Source organism: Coturnix japonica, chromosome 13 (genome assembly GCF_054131305.1).
Source record: "Coturnix japonica strain WE chromosome 13, WE-NBRP24, whole genome shotgun sequence".
In the NCBI taxonomy this organism is placed as follows: Eukaryota; Metazoa; Chordata; class Aves; order Galliformes; family Phasianidae; genus Coturnix; species Coturnix japonica.
Genome location: NC_140675.1, coordinates 14,557,506 through 14,572,188, shown reverse-complemented (window position 1 = coordinate 14,572,188; position 14,683 = coordinate 14,557,506). Strand labels below are relative to the sequence as shown.

The following is a 14,683-nucleotide window of genomic DNA, read 5'->3' as shown; positions in this document are numbered from 1 at the left end:
CGCTCCGCCCCCACACGGCCCCGTTCGGTCGCTCCGCCTCGGGGGGCGTTAATAAACACGAGGCCAGGCCGGTTCCGACAACAGCTTTGGATTTATGCAGTCACGCAGCGCACAGCTGGGCCGCGATCAGCCGGACACGGGCAGCACGGCCCAGGCCTGGAGCCGTTCTGGTGCTTTGGGCCCCGCTTCCCCCCGATGCAAACGGCGATGTCTGCGCTTATTGAAGTTCAGCTGCCCCACAGCTCCGCTCCGGGAAAGCCGGTCACCTCTCCCTCCTCGCTGACGGGCTGCACGCCGTGCCTGAACGCCAGCTTGTACTTTAAGCGGATGGGATCCTGGGGGAGAAGAAAGCAGAAAGGGGCATGTCACAGCTGCTGCCTCCTTCCAGCTCATCCCTCACAGCCCTGCTGCACTGCATCGCCCTCTGCAAGACCCAGATGATAACATAAGAGCCATGGGAAGGGAGACCTGCACAGGCCACACAGCTCATGATTGGAAATCCAGGCCTGGCCACCCCCCCTCAGTGTTGGGATTCTTCCTTGCATCCATTTTCTGACTCATAATTATTTATCAGTGCAACAGAGATGACACACACAGCCACACCATTAGTTGCTGACAGCTGCAGGGTGTCTCCCAGGTGCCATCCCAGCACCTGTACAGACCACTGCAGCAGAAAGAATGCCCTCCAGCACAACCCAGCTTGTCCCTCCCATAAATCTCCTTGCAGACAGCACTGCCCCTGCCCTTCACACAGATGCATTATGGCCACATTCAGTGACCCACCGCAGAACCACTGCCACGTACTTTGTGCGGATTGGCAAGCAGCAGGACCTGAGACACCACTGCTGGGGGAAGCAGCGGGCTGAAGGCTGGGAGCTCAGAACCGGATGCTGGCTGCAACTTTATTTTCATGGTCTGAAAGAGAAAGCAAAAGGAAATCTTTTGGTCCACACTGAAATGGAGCTGGGAGTACTAAGAGAAGTCTCTTCACCTTCAAGACATTTCTGAGTAGTCCCACTCCATTTTATTCGTTATAGGCTTCTTACCTTTGGGACTGCAGCCTGAAACACAATGTCCTTAATTGGCTGTGCTGATGTGCTCAGCATGGAGAGAACCATCACCAGCACATCTGGTCGGCCTGGAGCTGGGTCTCTGGAGAAGTGGAGCATAGCTTTGAAACCATCCTTGTCATACACTGTAAGTGGACAGATACTACCTGCCAGAGACAAAAGGAAAATAAGAGACAAAGCATGGATTTCCCCTCTCTTCTGAGGGCAGAACAGTGAAGGTAAGCTAAGATCAGCAGAAAGGAAAAATTCATACAGACTGTTACTTGCTTTAGCAAACTCATAGGCCAGGCAGAGGACAACAGTGGCCTGTGATTTACATTTCACCTCCAAAGCATAGAGAGGAATCTACATGTCATAAGGTATGAGGTAACTGGCAGCTGTCAGTTAAAGAGATGAGCTACTAATCCAAAACATATGATGGGAAAAGCAAAAATATAACACTTCAGCAGCTTACAGGACTTAGCCTTATTACTGGGGTAAATCCATAGCTGACCATCACCATTCAGCCCTTCCAGAATCTGCTAAATCCTTAACTTGAGAGACTGAAGTCAAGGCAGAACTGTCTTCTAGGACCCGTAAGTATCTCTTAAGCCTCTAGAGAAGTATTGAAGTTTCACAGAAGATGTCAGGGTCAAAGAGTTTAGAAGCACACTAAAAAGATTAGCCAGGGCATGAAACTTCTGACTACTGAGCAGGACATTTCCATGGTATCATTCCTAGCTCTTGCTCAAATTCTCAGATACATTACACCCTTCATAGAATAGTCAGTTTTCTCCAGCTGACCCTCAAAGCATGAAGCTACTTTGGCTTGCTTGCTCCCCTGCAAAATCACAGGAGAGCTCTATTAAGCAGAGCTGGGGCACAGAAATCATTGCACTTACTCGGTGTAATTGAAATTAAAGGGACAAAAAGGTTTGCTAGAGAAGCATCATTGGAAGCTGGATGCAAAGAGGCAGCAGGCTTCAGCTCGTAGCCTAGGCTGGAGAATGAAGGATCTGCCATTGAGCTATTTGGAAGATCTGGAAAGGGCAATTTCATTGGTGATAAATCCCTGGAAAGAAAAGCATGTAGAAAGCTTATATTAACTGGGGAGATACACGGTATAAACCATCCTCTGCTGAGTCCCTGTTTGTGTTCCCAATCCCTCATCCCTTTTAGGTACAAAGTACAAACTTACTCTGAGTTCCTACGAAGTTTAAAAACTGCCTCTACTTTATATGGAAGACACTGCTGTTTCAGCACTCACTAAGGCAGAGTCTTGTTTCTGTTACAGTCATGAAACTTTGTTATGCAGGCTCTCTGGAGCTGTCAGTAAGGTTAAAGTAAGCTTTAGCTCAGTCAATGTAAAAGGCTAGGAAACTCCACAAACACTTCTTGGAGTATGTTCTGTCAGATTGGATAAACTGGATATGCTTATCATAATGGTCACCTGCTCTGAAGACCTGTGGATGATAAATGTTAGTTTCCAGGCATTCCTTAGAAGCCTATCTTGTCAAAGCCTGAAGAAAAGCTGGAGAAAAGAGATCTGACTTGGATGTTTTTGTTCCTTTAGCTCAAGAACACCTTGTTGCTAAGCCATGAGGTTTGTTCCACCAAGTTTCTGACCCTGTGAAGGTCCAGGTGTACAATTGTTCAGAATTAGAATTAACAGGTGCACAGCTGCTGCTTTAAGAGCCAGTGCACAGATGGACAGCTTGCCATCATTACCCAGTTGTAGCTAAAAGGTTTTTCCAAACCTCGCTGCTGTAAAAGCAGTACTTCTCCAAAGTCAGACTGTACTGCATAGAGCTTGCTTACGAGGATAACATCTTTGTCCTGGGAGGTGGAGAGCGCTGATCAAGGCCCTGAAATACAATCTTCTCTGAGCAGCTGCCTTCCCAGCTTCCCTCCAGTTCCAGTGGTTCAACAGCACTTCCATTTTTACTATATCCATTGTGTACAGCAGCCTGGAAAAGAGGCACTTTTGGTTCATGCTTCAGATCACCAGGAAAATCAATCAATCGATCAAACCCGTTCCACTAAAACTTTATTTATTTTTTTTTAAATACACATAAGATTAATTAAAGTAGAAATAAATTCGAGTAATCTGGTTGCAAACTGCAATCCATCAATTCACTGCACTGCAGAGTAGAAGGGTGTAAGATAAATAAATAAATAGGCTGCTGGTGAAAGATGGGAGATCAAGAATCCCATCCAGTGTTTGTCCTTTGTGTTTTATGGACTGTCCATAGCTGAGGATCACTCACCTCTGAAAAACCAAAGTCAGGCGGTGGCTCCTGTAAAACCAGAGAGTCGCTGAGATCTAAGAAAGACACCAAAAGGCACAGATCAGTTACAGAAAACAAGTTGTTTTCCCACAGCCTCCTCCTTCATTGTCTAACTGCAGTTTGCCTTTAACACCAGTAAAGCAACAATACTCCTAAAAACTTCCCCTAGCTAGAGGGACTATTTTAAGACAAGCACTGAAGTCAAAGTTCCATATTTATTAAGCACTACAGGCTCTAGTAACAAGGCTAACACTGTACTGAATTGTACATACAGACCTAATGACTTCAGCTCCTCCTCCAGCAGACAAGCAGAGGTGGTGCTGCTGTGTCGCGAGGCAGAGGTGATGTCCGAAAACTGGTCTGCAGGAGACTGGGACATGGCCTCCAGCTCAGAGAAGTCGATCAGTGTGTAGCTCTTCATGCGCCTTGGGGGCGTTCGATGTGCTTTGGAAAGAGCAGGACAAGTTATAGAGATCTCCTGAAAGCAGCAGTGCACATGTGGCTACAGGCACATGCTAAGGGACTCAGGTGAAGAGCTCCAGGAACGTTTTCATTCAAATGCATGTAAAAGAAAATAGCTATGTAATAGTTTCCATGTGCTTAAGGGTTTTGCCCACATCTGTTCTCTGATAAGTGGTCCCCTTCCAGACTCTGCTCTCCCATGAAATGCAGGAGGCAGAGCTGTTGTGGAGCACTGTGAGGTTCTTTACCTGGTGTATCAGAGGAGCTGCTGGCAGAACATTCTCCCCCACCATCTTCATGACTGCCTACAGTCTGCCTGTACCGTCCCAGCACCTGTGTGAGCCTGTCGTTGGCCTTCAGCAGCTCAGCTGGAAAAGAAGAGAGCAGCAGTTATTTAACTTTGGGCTCCAAGTGAAAATTAATAGCTTCTTTGGGGACGAGTAGTTCTGTGCCACTTCCCAGACACAGTTTATCATTCCAAGCAGAAAGTTTGGGTAGCAAATGCCTAAGCATTCCTTCTATAAGAAAAAGAGTACTTCACATAGGAAATGAAGTTAAATGAACGTAAATGCTAAGAGCTCCAAGGACAGCGTTGGCTCTTACCTAAAGCCTCATCATCATCAACTGTCTCACTGGCCAGGCGGAACAGCAGCGGCCTGAGCTTCTCACAGCGCTGGAACAGGCTCTGGGGAAAGAAACATTCAGTGGTCAGTACTTCTGAAGCAGACCTGATCCACAAAACAGGAATCACAGTAACCAGAGTACAAGTCAAAGAGACAATAGCTTTGAGCTTCCTTGATCACATCTCCTCACACCCACCTAACCACGACTGGGCTAAGGGAATTCCCATACGTTACTCCACTGTTGGAGGAAGAATCACTTCCCCATAAGATACCACAAGAGCAGCTGATCTGAACAGAATCTAGAATTTGTACAGCAAGAGACAGTTTCATTCCAACTTCATTTCTCAGATGAGAGGGACTATCACTCACCAAGCACACTGGAAGTTATTCCTGCTACAATAATGCTCTTCTCCTGCAGAAATGGAGTGCAGCTTGCTGCCAATTGAATCCCATTGTCCCAGGCCCTCCCAGTCACAATTAAAAGAGCCTCTGATGCATGAAAAAGGAACACCTACCTGGAGCGTTTCATGGTCAGATTTGGGTAATTCCTGTCTCTTATAACCTTCCAGCAATTCATCCATTCGTTTAACATTCTCAGAAACTTCACTGATTGTATTCTCTCTTCTGGACACCTTAGCTGACTTTTCTTGCTCCTTTGAAAAACGGAATAAAAGTAGATAGTGACTCAACTAATACAGAGTGTGTGCATGTCTGGGTCACTCTGGATCACTCTTGGCAGAAGCAGCTTCCTATAAATATGTCACTACAGACAAAGTATGGCACAAAATCCATAAAGAGGCTCCAGTATCGTACCTGTGCCATATAGAGGTGTTGAGAAAGGAGGCAGTACAACTGCCCTCCTCAGGGCATTGGGCAGCATGTGCTGGTGTACAGGGATGCATGATACCATAGGCATAAAGAAGCCTACAAAATTAGAGCTGGGAATTGATGGCTTCTGCCACACAGAAAGGCACTCATAATGACTGCAATGAGGTTTTTTTTAATCAGAGGTGGGCTGAACCTTTCAGATGGGAAATGAGGGCGAGACGCACATAGTGCCTACAGGAGAAAGGCAGTTCCCTACAAATGCAGCTCTTTTCACCTGGTAACCTAAGTAGTTCATCTGAGTCTGATGTTAGGTTATGGCTCCCACATTACCACCCCCATTAATGCCAGGATGGTGGCAGACGTTCTGGATGTCATACATAGAACATAAAGTCACAGGCCGAACTGCCAGGTTCCCTGCCATCCCTCCTTCTGTTCTGAGGGGCTACGGCTCCCATGGACACCCACCTCCTTGATCATGCTCTTGATCAACCGGTTGGCAGCCTGCAGGTCCTCAGCATGGTTACTCTTCAACAGCCTTGCTAGGAGCTGTGAGGGGAAACCATTGTACAGCAGTCAGCAGCATTCTCTAGGCTCTGTGTTGGGTACACCCCACAGGTACACACCCCAGTGCTCAGGAACACCCACTGTCAGCAGCTCAGTGCAGACAGCTGAGAACAAATGACTTTCTGGCATCAGGAGTGTGAGAAAAAGGGGGAGTATGGCCGAGCCCAGGGCAGCACAGAACAGTGCAGTAACACAGCACGGGGCAGAAGAAGGGCCCAGAGGGACCTTCCCTCTGAAATGCAAAGAAAACTGACTATTTCTGTAAAAATGTTTCACTTTTGACCAAGCAATGCTTTCTGATGAAATATCACAATTTCCCACCTGTCGTGCAGCAGAAGCAACTGCATTGCTCTGAATATATCTGCATGTGCTTTCAGCGGTAAAAATCAGAGGGGGAGCAGGAAGGAAAGCCTTAAGGTTTACCTTGGATTTCTCTTCATCAGTGTCAAAGATGGAGTTCTGAGGTCTTGGAGAAGGGGGAGGTAAGATTTTGTCCTCTGGCAACTTGGGGTCTTCTTTTACAATCCCTGGAATGATAAACAATATGGGTTCAGCAGTGCCCAAGCTGCCACAACACAATGCTCAGCAGCATGCTGGTCCTGCACCCAGCTGAGCACCCATGCCCAGCAACAGCATCCCAGTGCAAAGAGCCCCTCAAATTGCTCTGTACCTTTTCACCACACCCCAGGGGGGAGCACTGTGAGAACAGCAGCCACAAGGCTGGAATGGCTCAATACAACCATTGTTGGGTAAATCTCTTTACACAGTTACGGGCATCTCTAAGCAGCCCAGCAGCCTTGGAAGCAGCCTTTGGCCTTTCCCCCTCACACATAATGTCTTACAGAAAAAGCTGAGTCACAAAAGCAAAGAGGACAGAGAAGTGTGGGCTGAAGCCACGTGACCTCAAAGTTAAGAAGGAAACTGAAATAACAGAACTGAACCTTGTTTCTTCAACATCTGATAAGCATCCCGGATTTTAACTTCCTGAGGAAACCAAACCGTCCAACTGAATATTATTTCAGTCACTCTGGACTTGACTTTTTCTGATGACCAGGTTCCATAGTACTAGGGAAGAACAAAAATGATAAGAAAAATAGATCAAAACTGAAGAGTCTGCAGCATGTGTGGCATACAGATCTGGCCCCAAGTTGCTTGCACGCAGAGATCAAACAGCAAATGGACTCCCAGTACACACACAGTGCTGTCAGCTGTGTTTCTTGCAATACATGAAACAGCGTGCACAGCAGTGGCTGTAAATAAAAGCAATGCTATTGCCCGTGTGCCAAGGTCATTAATATAACATGACAATCAACAGGAAACCATTTCAAAGACTCTCTGATCAGTTACTACATCTGAAACCAAAACTTTTTCAGCTCTTTTAGTGAAAATAGCCCTGTGCTTTATTCAGGCTGACCCTGCTCCATGAGCACAGCCCAAGCTTGGCTACCTTCTATGTAGGAAAGAAAGCGAGGACAGCAAGAGTTACAATTACTACTTTCTTTACAGGGAAATTCACATCCACCCCTTGTGCTCGGAGGCACAGAATAGAAACTGTGCTCTATTTCTACATGACATTCAGTCTAAGCTTTCCCATCCGGGCTGAAACACGCAGCACATCCCCTCGTCACATGCTGGGCAGCCACAACCACCCACCTTTGGGGACAGCACTTTAATCAGTTCATTCAGAAACCGGAACTTTGCTATTTCATTGTGAAATTTCTCACCGCAGTTATTCATGCACGTCTCCAGCACCTGCAGAAAAGGAACCAGTTAGAAAACAGAGCCATACACACAGCTTAGGGAATTCCTAAAGACTTTGTTACTACGATGTTACATCTAAGGCCTTTCTGACACTGTGTGAGTACAGACACAGAGATACTACAGAAGTTACACAGCAAAAGTATCTTTTCTTCACCCAACCTTCTCAAGGAAGGTGCTTTAGACCACTGTGCTGTCCTCCCCTTTATTAATAACTTCTGGAGCTGCTGACCCTGAGGCAATAGCACAGGCACAACAGCTGCAGCCACAGAAAGGAGCCAAAGAATTCACTCCTGTTTCTCCATTCATCTTGTGACCCAAACTAGGGTATACACCCACGAGAAAAAGAAACAGGGGGGGGGACATCAGGAAGAAAAAGAAGCAGCGGTCTCACTGCCCCAAGCCCGCAATCGTTGCTGCCTCTCTTCGCACGTGGCCGAGAGCACTTACTGTCAGCGCATGGAGAGCTTCCACCTCCTGGGGCGACTGTATCTTGTGTGCCAGCAGTCGCGCTGCCAGCGGTGGGCTGCGGAGCAACAGAACGAGGTCAGCCAGCCCTCGAGATAACCCAGCTCTGCCAACTGTGCCCTGCGGGGATGAGCGATCGCCCGAGCCGAGCGCTGCGACCTTCGCAGCCCAGCCGGGCCCCGCACCCGGCGCTGCGGGCTGAGCGGGGCCGCCGCTCTCCTTCGCTCTCCTTACCCCTCCGCGTCCGCGTTCAGCTGCGAGCAGAACTGTTGGATGCATTCCCATTTCTCCTCGGGGACACTTGGATCGGTGGCTTCATCTTACCCGGGGGAGGAAAGAAATAAGGTTTCGGTGTGAGATCGCGGGGCCTTTATGCGAAAGGCAGAAATAGAAGGCAAACGACGGGCAGGAAGCGATCATCAGCGACACCTGCGTCAAAACGCAGTGCTGAGCCCCCCATCCAATAGCCCAAGGTGGGAGCGGAGCTTTCAGCCCCGTAGTGCGGAGCCGCGGAACGCTCCCATCCCGCCCCGCCGTGCCCGCAGCCACCGCCCCCAGCCCCGCCGTTCCAGCGGCTCCCGCAGGCACACGGCGGCCGTAGCGCTGCCCGCACCCCATCCCCGCCCGCACTCACTGAGCCACCGCTGCAGCCGCTCCGCTCCGGCCATGGGCTCCCGCTGCGGCCCGCTCCGCCGCCCCGCCCGCTCCCGGGGCCGCCCAGGAAGGGCTGCACTCGGCGCAGTCCAGCCGCCCCCCCCCCCCCCATCCCCCGCCCACCCCGCCCAGACAGCGGTAAGACACAGTAAGGTGTTTTTGGTGATAGCCATCACCAGAGCTATTTAACACTTAGAGGCCGGCCCTCCAATAGGAAAAGTTCCACGTTTCAGCTGAATCGCGTACACTGCACAGTTAAAGTCCTTTCTCCATATTCTCCATAGCAGCAGGTAGCAGCTGCTCACCATCCCCGCCCCCCCGAGACAGTGTTCTGGTGCTGGCCGGGCTCCTTTAGCTGTAGGGCAATGCCCAGAGCAAGGTGGGCAGCTGGCACGGCACTGCCTTCCATCTGTAGGCACTGAACTGCTGATAGAAGTCTCTGGGTCCCAGCCAGAACACTTGGCTGCTTCCACAGGGTGACAGCACAAGGACAGACCTCTCTCTGTATGCAGTTCCTCTCCCACACAGACTGAGTGTACAGACACACAGACACCCGCGTGGCCCAAAGCCCAGCACATCTGATCAGAGATAATCGCACTGTCACCAAGAAGTCCAGCTCTGGGATGATGACAGCTGGTACCCACACCCCACAGAGCCAGCACTGTCCATGCTGTGGGTCCCACGTTAGCTGGACAGCACTTTGTGTATCCTTCCACACACTTCTCTGGGGCCCAACGTCACCATCATCTCAGCCACGCTTGGTCCATGCTGAAAGCACAGAAGAAATCATTGTACAGACGGCAACTTACACTTTCCAGTACAAAAGGCTGTAGCAGCAGGCAGGAAGTGATAAGTGACAAGCTATCAGATTGCTGCTAGACCAAGGGCGGGGGTTTTGTTAGCAATCTCAAAGTGAGGTTTTGCTCTTTCTTCCTGAAATAAAATGGTCAAACTGAACCAAAAAGCAACCTCAGAGCCTAAGCCAGAAGCAGGCTGTGAAGAATGCCTCCTGTAGAACTTGGGTTTGAACTTTGTACAGCAGATGAATGCAGAGCATTGCACGAGATCCTCTTATGGCATAAAACTCACAAGGTTGCTAACGCCCTCTACAGCTGGTCCAGAAGTTTTGCTAACTTCAGATTTGCAAGCAGCATATTCATGCCTTAAAAACACCTTTCTGGAACTGTCAGAACAGCCTTTTCATCCAGAACTGCTTTATGTCAGTGCTTTCACTCCTAACAACTGACACAAATTCTTGTATTGAATCCAACCCAAATGCTGGTATCTTGATAGCACAGAAAGATGCTGGTTAAAAACCACACACAGAACCATGAGGTCCCAGCACTGGAATTGGTTTTTTACCTGCTGCCCACTGATAGCCATGCGGAGGAGCTTCATCATGCTGCTGTACTTGGTCTCTCTGGTCTCCTTCTGGATGTTTCTGAGGTCTTTGTTCAACTCCTCGATGGTCCAAACAGCTGCTGGTTTTGTCATAAGCCTTTAGGAAATGAGTAATTCAGATTTCTGAATAAATACAATTTGTAAAGTTGCGGGAGTCATTTCTGGCAGCATCAGATATAGACAGCAGTACTATTATCTCCACAGGAGAGGCAGGATTCTGACATTTAAATTGCCATCGCCTGGACTCAGTTACCATTCAGCTGTGACAGGGGCAATCAGCTTTGCAGACAGCTGAAAATAAGAGTTAATCTTGCAGCTATTGCCACCTCAGCTTCTCTCTGAGGTGTTCGGGGCTCATTTGCATCAAAAACTTTGACCTGGTATACACAGAATCTGGGCAGGAAAAGAGATTGACACAGCATCCCTCCCAGCTGCAAGGCATGGAGCAATAGGGGAATATACAAGGCAGAAATGAAACACGTGGGCAAAACCCCCACAGAATTCCTTGATACAGAAGAAAGGACCTAGCAAAGGTTGGACAGACAGTCTGCCATCCCAGTGATGCTTCTGACTGGAGAGAAATCAGGTGTGTGTGTACAGAGCTGCAAGGAGTCACTTACCCTAGGACTAGCTTTCCTATTTCATCTACTTCCACAGATATTGTCTGTAGCTGCTCTCGGGACACTGAGGGCCTAACCCACAAGTAGGAATAGTTATCCAGCACCAGGTCCTTCAGACGGATTATGTGGCCCTGGGGAAAGAAAGCAGAGCTGGCAAGACCAGGGGTGACAGTGACAGTTTGGGGAGGGAAGAGACCCTTCTCCCCATGCTTCACAGATGAAGAAGGTCCCAGCACACTGCAGCCTTGTGCTTTGAGTCTGTTTAGAAGAAACATGAACTGCTGACATTTTGGCCGCTGTTTTTCACACCCATAACTGCCTGGTGCACACAGAGATACAAAAGCAGCCTGAAGGGTTTGGTACCAGTCCTGCACAGCACATGCAGCTGACTCACTCTGTCCCTGGAAGTGGCTTGCCACACTCATTTGCTGCCTCTCACGAGATGCACAGGGAGTCACATGGGCAGCCCACAGCAAAACCTCTGCTGACAGACGGGGTGTCTGCCTGCCCTTACAGACGTGTTTTACTCCCCTCTGCCACTGACTTGAGACCAGGGCTCCACACACCCGGGTGCCATTAGTTGAACCATCAAGAGCTTCATCCATCTCTGCTAAGCAGTCGCTTTGACTTTGCTTTCAAAGCACAGAGTAGTAGCAACACAAGCAGTTTTACTCTGCCCTATTAGCAAAAAACCAGGCGTAAGCTGCCTGGCAGTATGAGGAGTCTGCTCAGCCCATGCTCCAGCCCTCCACAAAAAGGTAACACCATTTCATCACTTCTCATACTTTTCTCAGCAGAAGGACTCGCTCCACGTACTCCTTTTCCAGAACTTCCTTATCCACTTGTTGATCCCCATAGACCTGCTCCACCAGCAACTGCAGCTCTTGAATTAGCTTTTGCCGTAGCCCTTCATTCTCAATATGGCGAGTGAGGTGTATCCTGGACAAAGAGAAACTGCTCTGGGTTTTGTTCACTCTAATCATCCCCATCTCATATTTATCAGTTAAAACTAGAACAGTTGGAAAGGCAACATTACACCTTGGACAGACATCCGACAAAGTATTAAATATTTATCTACCACTGATATTTCTACCTGTTGAATTCTGGGAGTTGCTCAAGATCCATTAGTGCAGAATGGGTTGTAATTCTGCTTATTTCAAACTGTGAGATCAGTTCCTCCAAAGTCCTCCCCATCTGTTTCTCTGCAAAATAATTCAGCAAGGTTATGACATCCATTGGCTCTTCAGCAGAAAGCTGGAGTCGTTGCTTTTCATTAGAGAAGGCAAGATCACTGCTGGTACAGCAGCACAGCTGAGGGAAGAAAGTGAGTTAGTGAGAAAGAAGGGTTTCTTTCAGTGCTAGGAAGAGCAGGGACATACCTTGGCAAACAAGAGGTAACTTCTGGTAAGCATGCACAGGAAGCTGCCCCTTCTGTAAAGCAGACTGATAACAAGGAACTAAACCTGGGACATTCTGCTTTGCTCTGTTTCACCCCTTGGCAAAACACCCCTTGCATCACTCAGCCCAACAGAAACAGTACTTGGCCAGGAGGCTTCCCTGCCCAGCAAAGGATTCATACCCAAGCAGAGTTCCTGAAATATACATAAATGTGATACTCACACAGCCAAAACAACAAAAGGAATAGTTGACTCAACTACTTGTGGTCTTTCAGGTCAAACAAGAAATGTGAAAGATGTAATACGTGACACTGCAATTATTAACCAGAGAATACAAGTTTTCCCAGGACTTTGCAGACAGTTTAATCCCTCTGAGATGAAAGTTGTCCTGGGTGAAAACACATTAAGCACCTCTCAATTTGAATGGCCGAATAGAGACAGAAAGATTCCCATCATCTAGTCCTGCAAAGGAGCTCTGCAGAAGCTGTGATGGCATTTCAGTGACAGAGGCTCACTCAGACCGCTTGCCTGACACCCACTTCCTCTTAATCTTCCAGAATACTTAAATAAATCAATCCCTCTCCCTAAAGTCAGCCCCAAGGGGTTCCTACTAAGCAACAAGCCTGCTCTCATTACCTGCAAACCCAGAGCCGCAGTTGGTTATCATGTCCAGCAGAGCCTCAGGCAGGTAGCCCTCCTGAGCAAAGCGCTCCAGGAAGATGTCCCCCTGCCTCTTGGACAGCTTACTGCCATCCTTGTTCAGAAGCAGTGGAAGGTGCCCAAACTGCGGGGGGTCCCAGCCAAAGGCTTTGTAGAGGAGGAGGTGCTTGGATGTTGAAGTAAGCCACTCAGTTCCACGCAGGACGTGGCTGATGCCCATATGATGGTCATCCACCACGTTGGCCAGGTGGTACGTGGGGAAGCCATCTCCCTTGAGGATCACCGGGTCACCTTCCACCTCTGCCACCTCGTGCTTGTTCCAGCCATAGACCAGGTCCTGGAAGGGCTCCACGCCCCGCTCCAGTCGGAAGCGCACAACCCAGTCCAGGCCCTGTGCCAACTTCTCAGCCACCTCCTTGTGTGTCAGGTGGCGGCACCGGTTGTCATATCTTTGGGAGAGGAGAATGGAGGTCTAAGATCAATACAGGCCAAACCCACCAGTGTATTTCACGTCCCCAGCACTCTAGACAGACTTATGACTTTTAGCTATGATCTGCTCACTGTGTATCTATACAACACCTCCACTTTCACTGATCACTTCCCTAAGCCCCTAAGGTTGAGAAGACAACCCTCCTGCCACACACTTTGCCCCACATTTGGGAGAAAGCAGGGCAGATTGGGCAGTCTCCTACCGTGGGGTCTGCTGGTTGCGCAGGGCCTCCTTCCTCAGCAGCTCCAGGCGCTGTGGGGTGCAGAAGCAGCGGTACGCAGCACCACGGTCCAGCAGCACTTCACTGGCAGCCCTGTAGTGCTCAAGTCTGAGGGACTGCTGGTAGGGGCCAAAGGGACCACCACGGCGAGGGCTCTCATCAGGAGGAATGCCTGGAAGAGCCACACAGTGAACCTAGAAAGGGTCCCAAAGTCCCCTTTCAGTTGTAGAACTCAAGGAGGAAAAAGAAAACAAAAAACACATGGAATCAGACACTTCCAGAGCTCTTCTGGCAAACACCCACACACAAAGAATGTACCAACATACAGTGGGTCAGAGCGACTCTGCCCTTTCTGTGTGTCTCCCACATACAGGCCCTGTTAAAGCTGAGTTGTGCCACTGCCACAGGTGGGAGTGTGAGTGTCAAACAGTGCAGACCAACCTGCTGGTCAGTCCTACACAGCTCAGCACTACGTTATCATTGAACCATCGGATGGTTGGAAGGGATCTCTAATGGCCAGCTGGTCCCACTCCCTGCACTGGGCAGGGCCACTTATAGCTCCATCAATGCTCAGAGCCCCCATTCAGCCTGACTGACCTGCAGGGATGGGGCACCTCCAGCTCTCAGTGCACACAGTGTTGCTGTCTCACCATCCTTATTTTAAACAACTTTCGCCTTAAATCTGACACGCTGCCTCGGGGTTTACCTGCCCATTGCAGCATGTCCTCTATGCTCTCAGCAGCCCCGGGCACCACCCGGCCTTGGTCCGTGTCCTCCACTCTCAGCACGAAGCTCCCCCGCTGCTGTTTGGCGAAGATGTAATTGTACAGCGCGGTGCGGAGCCCGCCCAGGTGCAGGAAACCTGTGACCGTGTGTAAGGCACAAAGTGCAATGACTGGAAAGAAGGAGAACGGGGCACCCCCACAGCCCCGAGCCCAGCCGGACCCGCACCATTGGGCCCGGAACCCTTATGATACCAGGCCGTACCTGTGGGGCTGGGCCCGAATCGCACCCGCGCCATGCCGACACGCCGCTTCCGCCCGCCGCGCTCAGCCAATCCGCGGCGCCCATCAGCACCGGGGGGGCGGGACTTCGTGCCCAGGGGTGGATTGGAGGAGGAGATCCGATTGGTGGGAGGAGCGGGAGGCGGAGCTGCGATTGGCGGGCGGGGCGGTGGGCGGGGCTACGGGGGCCGGCGCGG

At 49.8% G+C, this 14,683-nt stretch overlaps 2 protein-coding genes across 4 annotated transcripts; both read right to left on the bottom strand.

Annotated features, from left to right (window-relative positions):
* Positions 1-72: 72 nt before the first annotated feature.
* GGA2 (golgi associated, gamma adaptin ear containing, ARF binding protein 2) lies at positions 73-8,755 on the bottom strand. Of its 2 annotated transcripts, XM_015876927.2 has the most exons (17): positions 8,675-8,755; positions 8,275-8,359; positions 8,023-8,098; positions 7,468-7,566; positions 6,756-6,879; positions 6,238-6,341; positions 5,716-5,796; positions 4,938-5,075; positions 4,403-4,484; positions 4,048-4,167; positions 3,614-3,781; positions 3,317-3,372; positions 2,868-3,016; positions 1,952-2,121; positions 1,047-1,216; positions 805-915; positions 73-335 (listed from the first exon to the last, which is right to left on the bottom strand). In XM_015876927.2, exons 1-17 carry the CDS (start codon positions 8,706-8,708, stop codon positions 228-230), a joined length of 1,875 nt encoding a protein of 624 aa, XP_015732413.2. In that variant the 5' UTR covers positions 8,709-8,755; the 3' UTR covers positions 73-227. The 2 variants fall into 2 exon arrangements, 1 of the variants encoding a protein (XP_015732413.2); XR_014933852.1 differs by lacking the exon at positions 1,952-2,121.
* Positions 8,756-8,848: 93 nt separating this feature from the next.
* On the bottom strand, positions 8,849-14,529 carry EARS2 (glutamyl-tRNA synthetase 2, mitochondrial). 2 transcript variants are annotated; one of them, XM_085514117.1, is made up of 9 exons: positions 14,470-14,529; positions 14,189-14,344; positions 13,465-13,676; positions 12,749-13,221; positions 11,809-11,917; positions 11,501-11,654; positions 10,716-10,846; positions 10,057-10,192; positions 8,849-9,462 (listed from the first exon to the last, which is right to left on the bottom strand). In XM_085514117.1, the coding sequence occupies exons 4-9, from the start codon at positions 12,990-12,992 to the stop codon at positions 9,379-9,381; spliced, it is 858 nt and encodes a 285-aa protein (XP_085370243.1). In that variant the 5' UTR covers positions 12,993-13,221; positions 13,465-13,676; positions 14,189-14,344; positions 14,470-14,529; the 3' UTR covers positions 8,849-9,378. The 2 variants fall into 2 exon arrangements, with proteins under 2 accessions (XP_085370243.1, XP_015732490.2); XM_015877004.3 differs by having other exon boundaries at positions 13,465-13,654.
* Positions 14,530-14,683: the final 154 nt, after the last annotated feature.

Excerpts from the sequence above, each read along its gene's own strand:
- GGA2 (XM_015876927.2), bottom strand. The coding sequence starts at position 8,708 with ATGGCCGGAGCGGAGCGGCTGCAGCGGTGGCTCA. Across the intron at positions 4,168-4,402 it reads TGATGATGATGAGGCTTTAG|CTGAGCTGCTGAAGGCCAAC; the intron begins GTAAGAGCCAAC and ends CTTCTTTTCCAG. Across the intron at positions 336-804 it reads TGCTTGCCAATCCGCACAAA|GATCCCATCCGCTTAAAGTA; the intron begins GTACGTGGCAGT and ends CTTCTCCCCCAG.
- EARS2 (XM_015877004.3), bottom strand. The coding sequence starts at position 14,503 with ATGGCGCGGGTGCGATTCGGGCCCAGCCCCACAG. Across the intron at positions 14,345-14,469 it reads ATTCGGGCCCAGCCCCACAG|GTTTCCTGCACCTGGGCGGG; the intron begins GTACGGCCTGGT and ends ACACGGTCACAG. Across the intron at positions 10,847-11,500 it reads GAGTCCTTCTGCTGAGAAAA|GGCCACATAATCCGTCTGAA; the intron begins GTATGAGAAGTG and ends TTCTTTCCCCAG.